Source organism: Mugil cephalus, chromosome 1 (assembly GCF_022458985.1).
Source record: "Mugil cephalus isolate CIBA_MC_2020 chromosome 1, CIBA_Mcephalus_1.1, whole genome shotgun sequence".
Classification (NCBI taxonomy): Eukaryota; Metazoa; Chordata; class Actinopteri; order Mugiliformes; family Mugilidae; genus Mugil; species Mugil cephalus.
This window is the reverse complement of record NC_061770.1, coordinates 51,781,239-51,798,852: the sequence shown is the minus strand read 5'-3', so window position 1 is coordinate 51,798,852 and position 17,614 is coordinate 51,781,239. Positions and strand designations below refer to the sequence as shown.

Genomic DNA, 17,614 nt, shown 5'->3' with positions numbered 1-17,614 from the left:
TTCATCTGGATGTTTGTGTTTGAACGTTAATTCCTGACGTTATAATCAGTTAACGTTTGATATCACTCTCATATGTAGCCTGTTAGCTTAGCTTAGCATGAAGATGGTAGGGGAAACTGTCCAGTTATAAGAAAATCCACCTGCAGTTTCAGGTTTTTGAATTACACCAGGTGATTATCCCTGTCTCCAATCCTTATGCTAAGCTAAGCTCACTATTGCCTATTGACTAATTATTGACACAGTCATTTAACAGGCATATAAAAGTTTCTTTGATCTTCTTTTCTAAAATCTCAGCAACCATACTAGACAGTGATGGGACAGGTCAGTGGGCTCTACACCACAGACTGATAAAAGGAGGTCAGGACAGCTGTGTAAGCTGCTCCTCCAATGAAGAGGGGAGGAGGACATTGGCCTCTCATCCTAAAGCCCACATCATTATGATGTGGATGGGCATATCTGAGACCTGATCTTTCAGTAGTCTAGTCTAAAATGAAACATATTCTAAAAGTCGTTTCCCATCTTGCCAAGTGTAGGGTCTTGCTTGATGTAAAAGACAAAAAGACAAAGGCATCTTGCCATTGTGATGGAGCGTCTTTGAACGCACCGTCATTTGACGACCGGCGCTCTCTCTCGTTCTCTCTCTCTCCTTCCCTCGTCGGTGTTGGGATGCGCTCACCTTTTGCTTACCCACAAAGTGTTAATTGATTGTCTGCTCTCTGTTTTCCCTGGTGTAGGGGTTCGAGGGTGCACACTCGGCGACTACGCATCACACACACACACTCACACATACATACGCACGCACACACACGCTCACCTGCTGCCGCCACCTGCATTTGCTTCTGGGTTAGAGGTGGGCGGATCGATCCTAATATCGATGATACCGATACCAACGCTGGTATTGATATTGAACGATACTCGTGTAAAAAGATCGATACTCACGCTTATGTTTTCTCCTGGACGCACTGCGCCCGCGGATTCATCAGTCTTTTGTTGTTGCACCGTCACGTGGCTCAGCGGCGCCAGCCATGCAGGTAGGCAAGGTGGGCCCGCCCACTCAGCGCTCTCCTCGAGTTGTCACGTCACACTACGGAGAGAGACACCGGAGTATCGAAATGTTTGAGAGGAAGAGAAGCGCCGTTTGGCTTTATTTTGTTGCAGAAGATGAAACTACAGCAAGCTGTATAGTTTGCAACAGGGCTGTTAAATACAGTGGAAACACAACAAACCTCTACAAGCACGTTGTTGAGGGAGGAATTTAGCCCTGCTTTCCTCTCCTCTCCGGGTCCGTTGATGTGAGGAATAAAGAGACGAGAGAATGACGTCGAGTACGAGTATTTATTCACAGTCTGCAGAGTGTGGAGACCACAGTACATACAAAGATATGAGTCTGGATCTGAGTTGCCTTCGTGGGGGCAGTTCTTTTCTATTCCTACAGTCTAAGGTGTTTGTCTACTCCTGATAGGCTCATCTACTTCTCCTCTTTGACACACTTTCTCTGTTAGATTGTGGTCCGGCGCATCCTGCTCCCCCCGCGAGACATCTTCAGAAAATACATGGTGACCTTTAAGTACAAGTTGTTCTCAATACAATCATATCATTCGGCCTTCCAGTGTTTTCCACTTCTGCACACAGTACATGTTCAGTGTATTCTGTTCCATTGATTATGTCCCATATATTGCATATTGAATCACTTCTGGTAATTAAACCTGATTATTAAGGCACTCATAAGCACGCATACATTTTACTGTTCCCACAATTCCCCCTTTTGATCTCTATAAAGAGATCAACACAAGCTAGCCCAGCGTATAAAATCAAACATTTAAACTGCGGACGGATCCCTGATATCTCCCAGCTCCATCTCCACTTCATCCTGAAGGAGGGGCAACATATAAGGCGGTGGCTGAGATTTACCTTCTATGGTAGTAGTGATAAACCTTACCATCAGCGACCGAATACAAGGCACGCAACAGCAGCCACATGTAACCAGGATGGCTGTAAATACTGCAATCGACATTAATAAGGATAAAATCAAAGTCTTCCACTTACCAAACGTGCTAGCAAACCACTCATCCATGGGTTGTCGAGGCCGGAATGTTCGTGCATTGTGTTCGAGAGCGCTCTCAGGCCTTCCAGGGCTCTGGTTACAGATCCGTCTGGTGCCGTGTTGTTTGGAATAAATGTGCAACACATGTCTCCAAACATGGAACACACACCCCCTTTCTCGGCCAGAATCATGTCGAGAGCCATTCTGTTCTGTATAGCCATGAGGGAAGTGGGCGCCAGTTGTTCCGAGAGTCCTGCTACTGCATCACGGGAGAGGTTGGCTAATTTCAATACATTGTAATGTACGTAATTAATACGGTCAACATTTTTATTCGGGGTCACTGGGAAGATGGCACTTATTAGAGGAACATTCTCAAATCCGGCCGCTACCTGATCAGCTAGTTTAAATTCATTCGGGACTCCACGCGGAACACCTATGGCATCTATGTATGTGGGATTGTTAGGACTAGTTTTTAGCAAATTGTCAAACGACTGCGAGGAGACCTCCCTACGCGCCCTGTTCAATATGTGTCTGCGTCGTCGGCGAGTAAGGGCAGTCGATTTGTCATGCGTTGTATGTAAGGTGATAAGATGGTCTCCTAATAAAAGTAATGGTGTGCGCAGTCTTACCATGGCGCACACTCCCCTAGAGTGTGAATTGATGCGTACGTGAAGTCTGACGCCTCCACAGTAGTAGTATAGTCCGGCGCGAGCCCATGTACCAATGTCTGTTCCCTCCCTGGTTTCGTTACACCATTCAGAGGGGATGTTACCCATAAGCCCTATAGTTGGTACGGATGTGTGATCGAGATTGCATCTGGGTGTAGTAAAATTAAAACAGATGTAAGTACCGTTTCCTCTTTCCAGCGTGAATGGTCCTGTAAGAGTATTGTTTTTTATCGGTGGGAACAGGTGTCCGAGGGTCTCGCAGCCAGAGTCTTTTCCATGTGTTAGTTTAAGCATACACTGGAATCCCACTGTGTCATTAGGGAGTAACGGGGCTGGAGCGGTGACTAATTTGGGGCGTCCTGACGCGCACGCCACGCAGTCTCCGCTCGATTGCTCACGGGCCGTTTGGATAACCCATTTCAACTATAAATTGTCATCTGAGTATCCGGTGGCCATCTTAATCACGTCATTAGAATCTAGTTGTGTGTAGTCTATTACCTTTATTCGATCATCTGTGGACATGAGTGAGCGATGAGATGTCTGCGTGTACGTGGCCTTGGTTTGGGAGGGAGCTGCCACAGACGTGGAGCCGCTTGATTTAGGTTGGACAATATTTACCTTTATAATGGCTTTTGGATCTTTACCTGAAACGTCCACCCCCAAAATAAAGTACAGAGATCCAGTCCAGCCTTGGGTCGGACCTTGGAATGTCAAAAGTAAGGGATTATTGTTTGCATTAGAGTCATATTTTCCCGGCACCCATTGGGCTCTGGATAATGCTATCGGTCCTAATGGGGGTTGTCCCGCGCCACTATTATACGCAGGCGTCCACCATCCAGTGTAGCTCGTAACCTTATTCCAGCCCGTACACCACTGCATGGCATACCCTTTTCCCTTTCTGCATGCTCTATTTAATGATGACTGATAACATAGATACACATCATACCCCCGCCAGTGCGCTGTCCGTGTTCCACACTGAATCACATCACACAGATCGAATTGGAATGTGGTCGTAGTCCCTTCAGTATAATTAAATTCCATGCCACCGTACCCTGTTAAGCAGACGTCAGGAGACTTACCACTCACTGATTGCCTTCCTCTATTATGTTTCTTATACGGCCCCCATTCATAGATGCTGAACACAATTATTACAACAGCTACGGCGACAACCCCTGCTAAAATGAGCACCTTCCAATTCCCGTATAGCAACATTTCGAGTAGATTCTTATAAGAAAACCAAGCTAAACCTTCTGACGTGTGCCTCTGGCTCTCACGTGTCACTAATGAGGGGCTATGGATAGCCTGTGACCTCTAGTGGTGCTTTAAACCTGTGTGTGGCTCGTCATACAATTCCGCAAATGGCGTACAATTATTGTATATCAACTAGATTATTGCAGATGAGTCTAATGACTCCACCTAAAAAGATGAAAACACGATAATTAAAAACACAATATACGTTATCAACTGGATGTTGTTCATTGATGTCGTCCGGATCTTGATCTGACGCTTGCGTTGGTAGCTTGGCACGCTACTTGTTGGGAGGAACGCGCTAATTTCACCGTTCCTCCGTCAGGGTTCAGGTTCGACTCCTTCACCCCCTTTTGCCACCTGGGGATTATTCTGCCCCTTTTGTTGAGGTGGGCTTTGCTTCAGCACTCGCCGGTGTCTTTGTCGTTGCACACAGGTCCCTGTGTGTGTCCCTCAGCGATCGGGTGGGAGCCTGTGCAGCCGCACACTGACTCCAGTGGTACCAGGTATCGCCTTTGCCTTTCAGCCGGACTGCGTGTGATGTCCTCTCTGTCACCTGATACGGTCCAGTCCACCGAGGTTCCGTCCACCTCTTGATGACTCTTAGGAACACCCAGTCCACGTCAGGTCCAGGGCTGTCGTGTTTTTCCGCCTGCCGGTCGCCAACCTGTTTCGCATACGCTGTAACGAGACTTTGCAGTTCATGGAAATACAGCTTATGTGTTAGCTCAGACATTTCTACTGCCCCTGCTGGTAACTGAGACTGAGGTCCTGGAAATGCTCTCCCTGTCTGCAGTTCGAATGGCGTAAAACCCGTGCTTTGGTTAATGGAGCTTCTAATGGCCATGAGTGCTAGTGGTAACGCATCGAGCCAATTCATTTTGGTCTGTGCACAGATTTTTGCCAATTTGTTTTTGACTGATTGATTCATTCGTTCCACTTTTCCCTGGGATTGTGGGTGGTACACTGTACCGAACTTGTGCTGCAGACCCAGCATCTGTTCCACCTGTTGGAGGTCTTGGTTTTTAAAGTGGGTTCCGTTGTCCGACCGGATTCTCTCCGGAAACCCATGTTGCGGTATATAGTGGTTTATTAAGAACTTAATTACCGTTTTACTGTCTTCTCTTTTTGTTGGCCACGCTTCTGGCCACCCCGTATAGGCATCCACGCACATGAGGAGATACCTATACCCCCTTACTGGATTGATCATGTCAGTGTAATCGATTATTATTTCTTTACCTGATCGAGTCTCCAGGGGGAAACGCCCGGGGGTGGCTTCACTGTTGGTCTGGATTGTACTGTACACACTGTTCACAACTTTGTATGTGTTCTTTACACATGTCTTTTAGGTATGGATGCCACCAGTGTCTCAGATTATGCATCATTTGTGTGACTCCCACATGTCCTACTCCATGTGCCTCCACCATTGCTCTTTCCCTTATCTGAGGTGGTATTACTGGTCTGCCATCGGGTCCTCTCCAGAACCCTTTTGTCTCCGTACATCCTCGAGCCTTCCACAGTGTCTTTTCCTGTGGGGAGGCTTCCTGTTGTGCGCTTACCACCTTTTCTGTGTTTACCTGTCCCTCATGTTCTGTGTTCATCATGACGAAGTGTGGTGTATATCCTGCTGCTTGTTTGGCTGCGTCATCTGCTGCGTCATTACCTGCTTTCGTCGCGGATTCATGTTTCTCGTGTCCTTTGCATTTTATCACTGCTACTTTCTGAGGTAATAGTAATGCTTCTGCAAGTTGTCTCATTTCTGTTTCGTGTCTGATGGGCTGACTGTTAGCTGTGAGGAACCCTGCCCTGAGCCACTGTTTGAGTTCTACGTGTACTGCCCCGGCTGCATATGCAGAGTCAGTGTATATGTTTACTATCTGGTCTTTTCCCTCTTCCAGAGCTGCTATCACTGCCAGGACTTCTGCTCTTTGTGCTGATTGCTGTCCTTGGATCCTCTCTGCTCGTACTGTGTGTGTTCCTGTCTCTGTCTGTTCTACTACTGCGTAAGCTGAGACCAGTCCATCTTTGTCATGTCTGTAGCAACATCCGTCAGTGTATAAGTCACGTCCCCCTTTTATTGGTTCACTTAATAAGTCAGGTCGTACTTTTTCGTCTCGGTGCACTCTTTCGGTGCACTGGTGTGGTTCTCCGTTGCTCATTTGTTCTGCCATGTTTATGCCTTCATGCGTGAACGTGAGATTTGGGGCTTCTAAGATTTTGCTCAGTCTGCGTTGTCTTAATGCCGTTAGTGTGAATGTGTGCGAGTTCACGTATGCTACCACGCTGTGTGTTGTTAGCACGTTAAGTTGGTGTTCCATCACTATGTGTGCTGTCTTTTGAATGAGTTTTGCTACTCCAGCCACGTGTTGTGTGCATGCTGGGTGTCGTTTTTCCATTGCATCCAACATTACGCTTACATAAGTCAGTATTACCCTCTCTCCCCCTTTTCTCTGGTACAGAACGCCATTAGTGCATAGTTCTGAACCAGAGACATCTAGGTAGAATGGTAGGGAGTAGTCTGGAATGGCGAGGTCAGCAGCCGCTGCCAGGGCTTGTTTAAGGGCGATAAACTGCGCTTCAGCATCCGTTGTCCATTTGAGTGGGGCAGAAAGGTTACGCATACCGTGTTCACGGATGAGATCACGTAATGGTTTAGTGAGGCCGCTGTAGTCAGGGATGTAATTCCTACTGTAACCTGTTAGGCCGAGGAAAGAGAGCATGTCACGGACAGTGTGTGGTTTGGGATGCTGTAGGATTGCTGATTTATGTTGTGGAGATAGGCCAGCGCCTTTCTGTGAGACTTGTCGACCTAAGAATGAGATCTGTTTCCGCGCTACCTGCAATTTAGGTTTGCTTACTTTAAAGCCTGCCTGGGCTAGATGCGCGAGTAGCGAGCGTGTGGCCTCGAGGCATGTAGGTGCTGTTGGCGCAGCGAGTAGGAGGTCGTCCACGTATTGAACGAGAGTCACGCCTTCAGGCAGCACGCAGTCTGCAAGGGCTGTCTTCAGAATCTGATTGAAAATACCCGGGGAAAGTTTAAAGCCTTGTGGCAGTCGCGTGTAGCGCAGCTGCTGCCCTTTGTAGGTGAACGAGAAAATGTCCCTACAGCTAGTATGGAGAGGGAGGCAGAAAAAAGCATTAGCTAGATCAATACACGTAAACCATTCATGTGAGGGCGAGAGATTAGTGAGAGCGACGTATGGATTTGGTACAGGGACAGTGTGAGTCTTAAGAGCCTTGTTAACCGCTCTAAGGTCATGTGCCATGCGATATTTGCCGGTGCCTTTCTTTTCAACAGGGAGGATTGGAGTGTTCCAAGATGACTGAGATGGTTCTAATACCCCCTTTTGTAGTAGCCCGTCTATAGTGTCTTGTATGCCGTCTTCCGCCTGCTGTTTGTGGGGATATTGTCGTAACCAGATTGGATAATCACACTGTAATTCAAACGTGACTGGTTCACACTTAATGAGACCCACGTCCGTGGGATCTGTAGACCACAACGTGTCTGGCAATGTGTTAAGCATGGCTGAGGTGTCTGGGTGATCTGTCCACTCACGCCCGTGGTGTCTGGATATCTGCGCATGAGTAAGTGTGGCGGTGTCTGTGGCTGTTATCTGGATGCAGTACGTTTTAGTCGAGGCAGAATACTGCACCTGAGGGACGGACGTTTGCGCCCAGTCCGTCTGCTGTAAAGAACGTTTTACAATGCTACCGAGCTCTTTAGCCTCATGTTCTGGATGTAACGCTAGGGAAATGTGTGGTGCCGCTTCGTCCACCATTTTATACCAGATTAGTTGTTCTGTGGTGAGGTTAACTCCGGCGGCTACGCCTTCTGGAGCAACGTATATGTTTTGGGAGTGGACTGTCCACTCTTTACTTTCTAATTGTTCCTGAAATTGTTCCTGATACCACTCACATTGTGTTCGATCGTAAAACAACGTTACGTGTGGAGGGTCGGGAGGAGACAGGAGCGGCTGAAGCTGTGATATCCAGGGTTTCCACGCGAGGTAGGCCGAAAGAATGCCCCCCCTCCTCGCGGTCTCAGGTCTCAGTAAGCCCCAATAGATGTCGGCCATGGGATCAATGACCGGTTGTATGAGATATTGTCCATGGCCCGAGACCTGTTGACCGCATGGCAGACGGGTTCCGTCTGGTAGATGGACTTGGAGGCCGTCAGCTGAACACAGGATTGTCGCCCCGAGTTTAATGAGCAGATCCCTGCCCAGTAGGTTAGTTGGAACAGCTGGGGAGAACACGAACGGGTGTTGTAGAACCTGGGTGCCCAATTTTGTGCGTAATGGTTTGGTGAATGGCAGAGTTGTCCTTTCCCCAGAGAACCCCATTAGTGTGATAGATTTATTCGATAGAGAGTTCTGTGGTGCCTGTCTGATTGTGGACACTGTAGCCCCTGTGTCCACTAGAAATGGTAGATTAAGTTGTTCCACCTGCATTGACAACACCGGTTCTGCCGTTTGGGTGTTGTCGGGGTCCCCTTGTGGGGTGTGTCACTCGTATTGGGGATAGTCACAGTCGTCACCCCAGGCTGGAAATTGAGTCACTCCCCCTGGCGGTGCGCTGGCGGCCCCTGGTGGCGCAGGTGGCAGTGGTGCCGGAGGTCCGTAGCCACGGCCTCCCCCTCGGGGTGGTCTTCCACCTCCTCGATAGTGTTGGGCATAGTGTGGGCAGTTTCTGGCCCAGTGCATCGTGTCTCCACACAGGAAGCAGGGACGAGGACCTCCGTAGCCCCTCCCGTAGTCTCCTCTGGCACCCCAGCCCCTAGTCGCCTGTCCCCTCCTTTGGTAATTACCTCTGAAGTAACCTCCTGGTGGACCAGATGGATAGAGTGGTGGCTGTGGCGCCCATGGAGGAACCGGGAACAAATCAGGAGTATTTGGTTGAGGTTCGGTAGACACCATTATCTTGGGCACGGTTTTTTCTTTCTTTTTGTCATTTACTTTATTTCTAGCGTCAGCTATTTGTAATTTAATCAGCTGCGCCTGCATGTCAGTTAACTCTTTGCCCTCTTTAAGTACTTGGTCTTGTGTGGCAGTGAGGTGATGGACGAGATGTTTTTCCCAGACGTGAGCGTCACACCCTTGCATGTCAGGATTGTTTTTCATCGTATTTCTAACAGATTCCGGGACCCCTTCTAGAACGGCCTGTCTAAACCACTCCCTTTGAACTGATTTCTTTCCTGGGTGACAGCCGGTGTTGCTCACCCATTGATCTTTAGCCTGTGTAAGAAACTCTCTTGGGCTCTGTTCGGGGTTCCATCTCAGTTTCGGGATTATAGCGGCGTGTGGTAGAGGATATTTGTCTCGCATGGCCTGTCCGATCGCAGTGCTTTGTCTCGTAAATGGTGCATTGTCAGGCAACCCCTTAGTGTTGGCGTCCGTCTCTATGTCACGCAGGTCACCCCCTGTCATACATCTTGCTGCAACAGCTCTAAAGTCCCCTAGATCTAATTTCTGTCCCGCGGTCAGAGAGTCCAGTTTGTCCAACCACCTGTTGCCTCCCTCCACTACAGGGGGCAGTTTGTCTACTATAGTCTGGATGTCCCCTAAAGTAAACGTTTGTATTTGTCAGGTTTTCCGGCCGTGCTTAGTAGGGGCATAGCCAGATGTTGATGGTCCTGTCGGTCCCTGGACTCATCCCACTTTCCTCTGTCCCTCACAGATCGTCTGCGTCCCCTGGCGTCAGCCACCCAGATTTGAGTCTTTTCCATACTGGCCCTCAGTCTCTCTGATGCCTTTTCTACTTCTCTTTCTAGTTCTGCAATCTGCTCCTCCTCCTCATCAGCCTGTGGCCTGTTCTCCCATCTGCCCTTCAATTTCCATTTAACTCCGACATCCCTAGTCTGTCCCTCATACCTGCCTTTTCCTGTAAACGCTGCTGCTCCTGTCACTGGAGGCTTACACTCCTCTCCCTCGCTCAGGTCCCACATAAGATCAGTGCTATCGCAGGGCGTTGGTCCGTTTCTATCTGGTTTTCGTACTTGGTCCTGCATCAACTCTCGCTTGCCCTGGTCCTCGAATTCTTTAGACCGCTGTATGGTGGTGTCCCTCTCTCGCTTAACCTCTTCCTCCGCTTCCCTGTATGCTCTATAGTCAATGTCACCATGTTCTCGCTGTTGTCGGTCCTGGAAAGGGTCATTTGGAATGTACTCTGTTTCAGTGTCTCTGCTGGTCACTGACTGGGGTCTTGGAGGTGTTTTGTCAGGACTGGTCGGTGTCATAGGAGGTGGAGTCTTAGTCGTGCTCACCAGTGCAGGTGCTGGGCTTGCAATTTCTCCTGTGGCTACATCGTCTATCTGCAGTGTACCTTCTGTTACGTGTAAAGTGGGGTAAATGCCGGGTGTGGGTGTCTTAGGTGGGGCGTATGGAGGAGGACAAGTGTGGGTGTCTTGTGTGGTTACCAATTCTTTTGGACCTCCTTTGTCCTTTTCCTTGTCCGCCGAATGTAGGTGCGTAGTACTCTGCCACCAGACCGCGAGCTCCGTCCAGTCCCGTCGTGCCTTGTCCTGGGCCTCCGTTTCAGTTTTTATTCTGGACTTCTGCAACAGACCTGCCTGTTTTCCCTGCTCTACCAGATCTGCTACCTTAACCTCACATTCTTTTTGCTTTTCCCACAACCATTTGCCTAAAGGCCCCTTATCTTCTAAGGTTTTCCCTTTAAACCGAACCAATTGTTTCACCTTTTCTTTAGCTTCCGCTAGTTTCTTAGTTTTATCCTTCTTATCACTAACGGCTTCTCCTGCACGGAACATATTATCTATTTGTACTCCCAAGGTCACCCACGCAGAGCGCGGACGGCCCCAACCCCCGTTGTCTATTTCTCTCTCAAACTCTCCTTCCATTATGCCTGTTCTTCTCTATTAGTTCTGAGGCCAGCCGGTGAATTTATGGAATACACCCGAACCACAAGCCTTTGGAGCGACTGTTTGAGTACGATAGCCTGAGTGATATCTAGTGACTTGTTGCCACCGTTAGGTTTCCCGTCACACTGAGAGTTTGTGTTATCACCGCTAGGTTTCCGCTCTCAGTTTGTCATATCACTTCAGACACTATCTAGTGTACTCACGGCGCTCCTGACACCTCAGAACTTCTCCACCCCGTATTTCACACTTATTTTATTTGACAATCTCGTAGCGAACACACAAACACAAAGACAACACGATTAGAGCTCATACATATATATATATTACAATCCCAACCCAAGACGCACTACTCTCTTTAATTTTATTGCCAATTCTTATGTGCCGACTTCTTCGTGAGGGCTATTCCCGTTCCACAGGAATTCCACCTTATTAGTCCGCAGACTATACTACTTTAGGGGAGATACCCCAGGGCCTCAAACCCCTCCCACCTGTACTTTCAGGTATTCTAATTTAGGGGACTATAACCCCATGGACTCAAACCAACAATCTGTAATTTCAGATATTCTACTTTAGGGGACTATAACCCCATGGACTCAAACCAACAATCTGTAATTTCAGATATTCTATATGCCTAACCCAGTTAGGTCTTTTCAGGTAATTTGAGGGTCCCCACCCCTCGGGGCCCTAACCCAGCTCACTCCGTGACCCCGTCGAGCCAACGGTGGGTCTGCCACGACCGGGATAGTCGACTGTAGCCCTGCTACAATTTAGAATGCACTTACGTCTTTTAGCGCTTTTCCTTTTTTCTTTTTCTTCTTCTTCTTCAGGAACCTTGTTACTTTGTTTCACTTCACGCACGCTTTACTCGTCTGTTCGTCTTTTACTGATGGCACATTTCCGGTTTAGAGAGACTTTTACTTTAGTGTTGCCAATAATGCAGATTCGATAAACAGGTTCTGCTTACCTTAGTCTCGAGCGCTCTGTCTCTTTTGGCCGCTGTGTGTCGATCGTTTAAATCAAATGTCCTCGCTCGGTTCTTCCTTCACATCCCGGACGAGCCCCCAATTGTTGAGGGAGGAATTTAGCCCTGCTTTCCTCTCCTCTCCGGGTCCGTTGATGTGAGGAATAAAGAGACGAGAGAATGACGTCGAGTACGAGTATTTATTCACAGTCTGCAGAGTGTGGAGACCACAGTACATACAAAGATATGAGTCTGGATCTGAGTTGCCTTCGCGGGGGCAGTTCTTTTCTATTCCTACAGTCTAAGGTGTTTGTCTACTCCTGATAGGCTCATCTACTTCTCCTCTTTGACACACTTTCTCTGTTAGATTGTGGTCCGGCGCATCCTGCTCCCCCCGCGAGACATCTTCAGAAAATACATGGTGACCTTTAAGTACAAGTTGTTCTCAATACAATCATATCATTCGGCCTTCCAGTGTTTTCCACTTCTGCACACAGTACATGTTCAGTGTATTCTGTTCCATTGATTATGTCCCATATATTGCATATTGAATCACTTCTGGTAATTAAACCTGATTATTAAGGCACTCATAAGCACGCATACATTTTACTGTTCCCACAACGTGAAAAACCATGCTGCGGAGCTGCAGATATGGAGAGAAGAGGAGAGACACCTCCATTCCCTGGCCCCGACAGACCCAGACCCTCGACCCGAGAGACAGAAGTCACTGGCAGAGGCCTTTCAGTCTAGCAGCAGAGAATATCCAGGTGGATAAGAGTGGTCATCTTCAGCATCAGTTCATATTAACTTTCAAAGTGCATGTTACTTAAGTCATATGTTACTTGAGCCAACTCAAATGTATATATATATATAATTAAGGCATTGAAATAACCTAGTACATTTATTCCATTGGAAAGTGTTATCTAAGATAAAATAACATTAGATAAAGCTTTTATTATCCCACAACAGGGAAATGTATAGAATGAAAGCAACAGGCACGGTGCGAACGAAACTATATAAGGATTGAAAGATATAATATCATAAGAGGTGGACTAGAAAAAACATTGTGAACAGAACAATTTAACTCCAATGAATATTTACACAGCCATACAAGTATGTAAATTTATAGAGACTTTAAACATTAGATTAATGATTTTCTGAAATTGAAACAAATATACTAAATATGATACAGCTCAGACTTGATTGCATATAAGTACCCGTTTGTGTTACGTGTGAAATAAATACAGAATGATTACATACAGGTTGAAGACTTGCTATATTATTATTTACCATTACTTACCACCATCCTCTGTCTGCTTGGCAAAAGCTCTCTTTGCTTGACTCAGGAAGAATGGTCTGAAATCACTCTCCCTGAATGCACTAAGATGATTTGAGGAGGTAACGAGGGAAATATTGGCTGAAAAACATTTTTCCATTTCAAAAGTCATATTCCTGTGTCACTGCTTCAAAGAACCCTATCTGCGTCTGAGCGAGAAGGCAGCAAGCTAGCTGCTGAGCTGTCGGCTCAATGTCACCGCCGTTTCAGCACCACAGAAACATTTTATGGTCTTGCCGTCAGCACTTACTTGGACATCAAAAACATGGGGTTCCGTGACTCATCAGATGTTGAGCCTGTAAAGGCACAACAGAACACAGAAGAAAGGCCTATTCCAAGGGACCAGGGTCCACTACTTTGGTGGAAAAACAATGCACCAACATTCCCCTGACTGAGCAAACTTGCAAAAAGACATTTAGAGGTTGTTGCAATCTCAGTGCCGGCTGAGAGGCTTTTTTCAAAGGCAGGACAGCTACTGAGCATCAGGGGATGTGCACTGAAACCCAAAAATGTGAACATGAGACTGTTCTTAAATAAAAACAACTTGGAAAAAAAAGAACGAGTTTGAAACTGTTTACAATATTTGTTGTGGTGTATTAATTTTTCTGTATTGTGGTCTGTCATCTCTCTAACCTCAGAAGATTGTTTTAATTTGCTTTAAGTTAATTTTTTTTTACACTCTTTATTTAAGAAAAAAATGAAGAGAAGTGCACTGAAGGGAATTGTATTGTGGTTTGTCAGCCCTCTATCTCAGGATATTTTGTTTTAAGTTGCGTCGAGTGATATTTTTTTACACTCTGTTTATTTAAGAAAAAACAGAATTGCACTGAAAGGAAGAAAATTCCTTTTTTTTTATTGTTTTACCCAAGAACAATTCTATGATGTCTAGTGAGGGGAGAATTTTTATTTTATTTTTGTATTGTGATTTTTCCTTTTCTACCTCAAAAAAGATTTATTTTCACAATGTTAAGGGAAACTTTGTTTTATTACTGTTCCATTGTTGCAAAACAAAAATGTTGATTGTGATAATAAAGTATTTTGTTGTCACGTACAATTTTTGGCGAAATTCTATCCTAGGTCTTTTGGATCCTTTGGATCTATGAAGTTTAAATATGAAAAAGTATCGGTATCGCTATCGGCGATACTGCATTTACTTCGTATCGGATCGATACCAAAATACCCGGTATCGCCCACCTCTACGCTGGGTCTCGGGCCAAGTCGAGACACTTCCTGATCACGCTGTAAATACCACTTGGTGGCGCGCTTCTGATGACGGACTGCACCATCATGGTTTATTTGTGTAATATTTCGTGATTTGTTGTGTTTTGGCTGGCATCGGGCGAAATGCCCGGTTTAACTGCTCCAGCTGGCATCGGGCGAAATGCCCGATGCCAGCTGGAGCAGTTAAACCGGTTTGCAGTTAAATATTATCTCATTCTAAGGATAGCTTAAATAAAGGCGCTATATTACCATTATGAAGTTATTTACTATGTAATTCAACTGAGAATGCAGGTCATAAGTGAGACTGTAAGGAAGCTCTAGGTACAGGTATATCAGAGGACTGGCATTCAATATGTACTAAGGCCCACACCCAACCATAATTTAGATTTTTGCAGCATAAATGGTTAATGAGAACTTATATCACAGCAGTTAAATTAAATAAATTAAAAAAAAAAAAAAAAAAAAAAAAAAAAAACATGGGGTTAAATTAAATAAATTTAACAGGAATATCTCAGATGTATGTACAAAATGCACTGAGGTGAAGGCGACATTATTCCATTCTGTGGCAATGCAGTAGGATAAAATCTTGAGAGGAGGTTAAAATAGCAATAGAAAAAATGATTTCGAAAAGGGTTCCAAAGGATCTTGTAGCCTACTTGTTGTTCTGCGACTTTATCCATAAGATCACAAATACAATAAAAGTAATCGAATATTAATAGATGTGTGTCTTTTACACGCAAAAAGATCCATTGCAATGTTTAGACCAGCAGACCAAGCGTTACATACTGGCTGAGGCAAATGCTGACAACCCGATGCCACCTGGAATAGACTCCAGTTACCCCCTTGCGACCCTACTGAAGGATTAAGCGGTATGGAAGATGAGATGAGATGAGATGGTCCAGTTGTTCTCTATGTTATAGAAAGACCAAAAAACTACAGGATAAAACTGTTCTCTGATATGTTAGGTGTAAACATGCAAATGAGGAGCTATTAATGATTACAGTGGCACTAATTTGCCTGATAAAAGCCAGGCTCTAAATTCTTCCTCACTTACTGACAAATGAGAGTCAGCCATTTAAATCCATTAAATAGACTGAACATAATTTTTTCCGTGTTTTTACACATAAAATGTTACATGAGTCTATATGTGGCCGATGTGACCTGAACCTAATGGGCAAATCTTATGACCGGTTCACACATTTACATGTCAGGGGTCACAGATGCTCACTGACTGGCCACTACTGGCCAAAGGCTGACTTTCAGGTTGCAAATGACTTCACAAATGAGTTTGTTAGGCATTTATAATGAAATTTGATAGGTGGAAATGTATTTTAAAATCTCCCTACATCTCTGCTTCATTAGGCTTGGAGTGCCACAGCCCTTGATCCACAACCAGGTGGTTGTGGTCGTAGGGTGTGCTGGTGACAATTTACATACCTTTTCAGCGGTGGCTTCGCATTGTTCTCTTATTACACCACTAAATCCTCTGTTCTCATCAACCTGTCCAGTCATCATGCCCTGCAGTCGTACACTCCCACCAGAATTAGCAGTTCTCCAACCTGCCCAGGATTCCTCTTATGTTCTCAAACCGTCACATAACATCATCAGTTAAGTTTGTATGTATCTTGTTTTTCCTGTTCTTCTTTTCTCTCTGTCTTCTCTGTTTCTACCTGTCTGGCCTTCGGCACATGTGTTCCTCCATATGAGCTGGGTTCTGCTCAGGGTTTCTTAGAAGGGAAATTTTCCTTGCCACTGTCACATTCAGGCTTGCTCTGGAGGTTTTGGGGTATTTTTGTAAAGCGTCTTGAGACGATTTGTATTGTTATTGATGCTATATAAATAAAATTGAACTGAATTAAAATGCTAGCTGGTGACCAGTCAGCTGAGTTGAAAGTGAGTGGCTTATGATGGAGTTGAGGCTAATAAACATGGATCAGCAGTTAATTTCACTTAAATTACTGCAGCACAGAACACGGATAACACGTCTAACGAGAAGTTGTGTAAGAGGCTGAACAAGGGGGAACTGTCTGTCCTTTTTTTGTTGCTGGGACACATGCCTTTCGTTTGCTTTGTTAAATACGTCCCACGTCGTCCTGCTAACATGCATGATGACGTGTTTTCAGATCATCAGTGAGACCCTTCTGATTATTGTTGTTACGTGTCAGGACACGCTGAAATAGATGCTTTCATAGTACAGGTGGATTCATCCAACAACTGCGGCCAGAAAATCCCATGGCAATGCTGCATTTTAAGGGCGAAAGTGGTGTAATTGAAGTTACTACAAACACACAATCGTGATGTTGTGTGTACCAAACTTGCAGACAATTTAACCTTTAACCTTTAAAGATCATGAACTGAGCAAAAGAGGTGCCAGAATTCAACTTCCTGCAGTGTGCACTGGTTTTCAGGGGTCCACATACCAGCTCTAACATTACATCTGGGTCCAGTCAGATTGTCGTATGCTCTTTGTGACTAACGGACAACATTCTCACAAAGATAATAATCCAACAAGCGCAAACAAGACTTCTTTGTGTAAAAGAAATAACGATTGAACTGAGGGCACCAGCCCCTACAGAAATTTGCCAGTTGCTGAAACTGGTTTTGGTAAAAGAGTTTTGAGACCTACTGATTGTAACCCGGAGCAGTTAAACCGGTTTGCAGTTAAATATTATCTCATTATAAGGGCAGCCTAAGTAAAGGCGCTATATCAGAGTTGTATAATTATTTAGTATGTCATTTAACGCATGCAGATCATAAGTGAGATGTATGTAAGGAAGCTCTAGGTACAGGTATATCAGAGAACTGGCATTCAATATGTACTAAGGCCTACACCCAACCATAATTTAGATTTTTGCAGTATAAATGGTTAATGTGAACTTATATCACAGCAGTTAAATAAATATAACAGGAATATCTGATGTATATACAAAATGCACTGAGGTGAAGGTGACATTATTCCATTGTGCGGCAATGCAGTAGGATAAAATCTTTTTGAGAGGCGGTTAAAATAGCAATAGAAAAAATGATTTCGAACAGGGTTCCAAAGGATCTTGTAGCCTACTTGTTGTTCTGCGACTTTATCCATAAGGTCACAAATACAATAAAAGTGAATGAATAGTAATAGATGTGTCTTTTACACACAAAAGATCCATTGCAATGTTTAGACCAGCAGACCAAGTGTTACATACTGGCTGAGGCAAATGCTGACAACTTTTCCTTTGGAGAGAGCGACATACATATGGAAAGGAAGGCAGGATGT

The 17,614-nt window shown here is 45.4% G+C and overlaps 1 protein-coding gene across 1 annotated transcript; it reads right to left on the bottom strand.

Annotated features, from left to right (window-relative positions):
• Positions 1 to 3,177: 3,177 nt before the first annotated feature.
• Positions 3,178 to 5,463, bottom strand: LOC125013983 (uncharacterized protein K02A2.6-like). The gene is made up of 2 exons (XM_047595006.1): positions 5,370 to 5,463; positions 3,178 to 5,277 (listed from the first exon to the last, which is right to left on the bottom strand). The coding sequence occupies exons 1-2, from the start codon at positions 5,461 to 5,463 to the stop codon at positions 4,328 to 4,330; spliced, it is 1,044 nt and encodes a 347-aa protein (XP_047450962.1). The 3' UTR covers positions 3,178 to 4,327.
• Between the last annotated feature and the right edge of the window lie 12,151 nt (positions 5,464 to 17,614).

Excerpts from the sequence above, each read along its gene's own strand:
- LOC125013983 (XM_047595006.1), bottom strand. The coding sequence starts at position 5,463 with ATGTACGGAGACAAAAGGGTTCTGGAGAGGACCCGATGGCAGACCAGT. Across the intron at positions 5,278-5,369 it reads CAATGGTGGAGGCACATGGA|TTGTGAACAGTGTGTACAGT; the intron begins GTAGGACATGTG and ends ACACATACAAAG.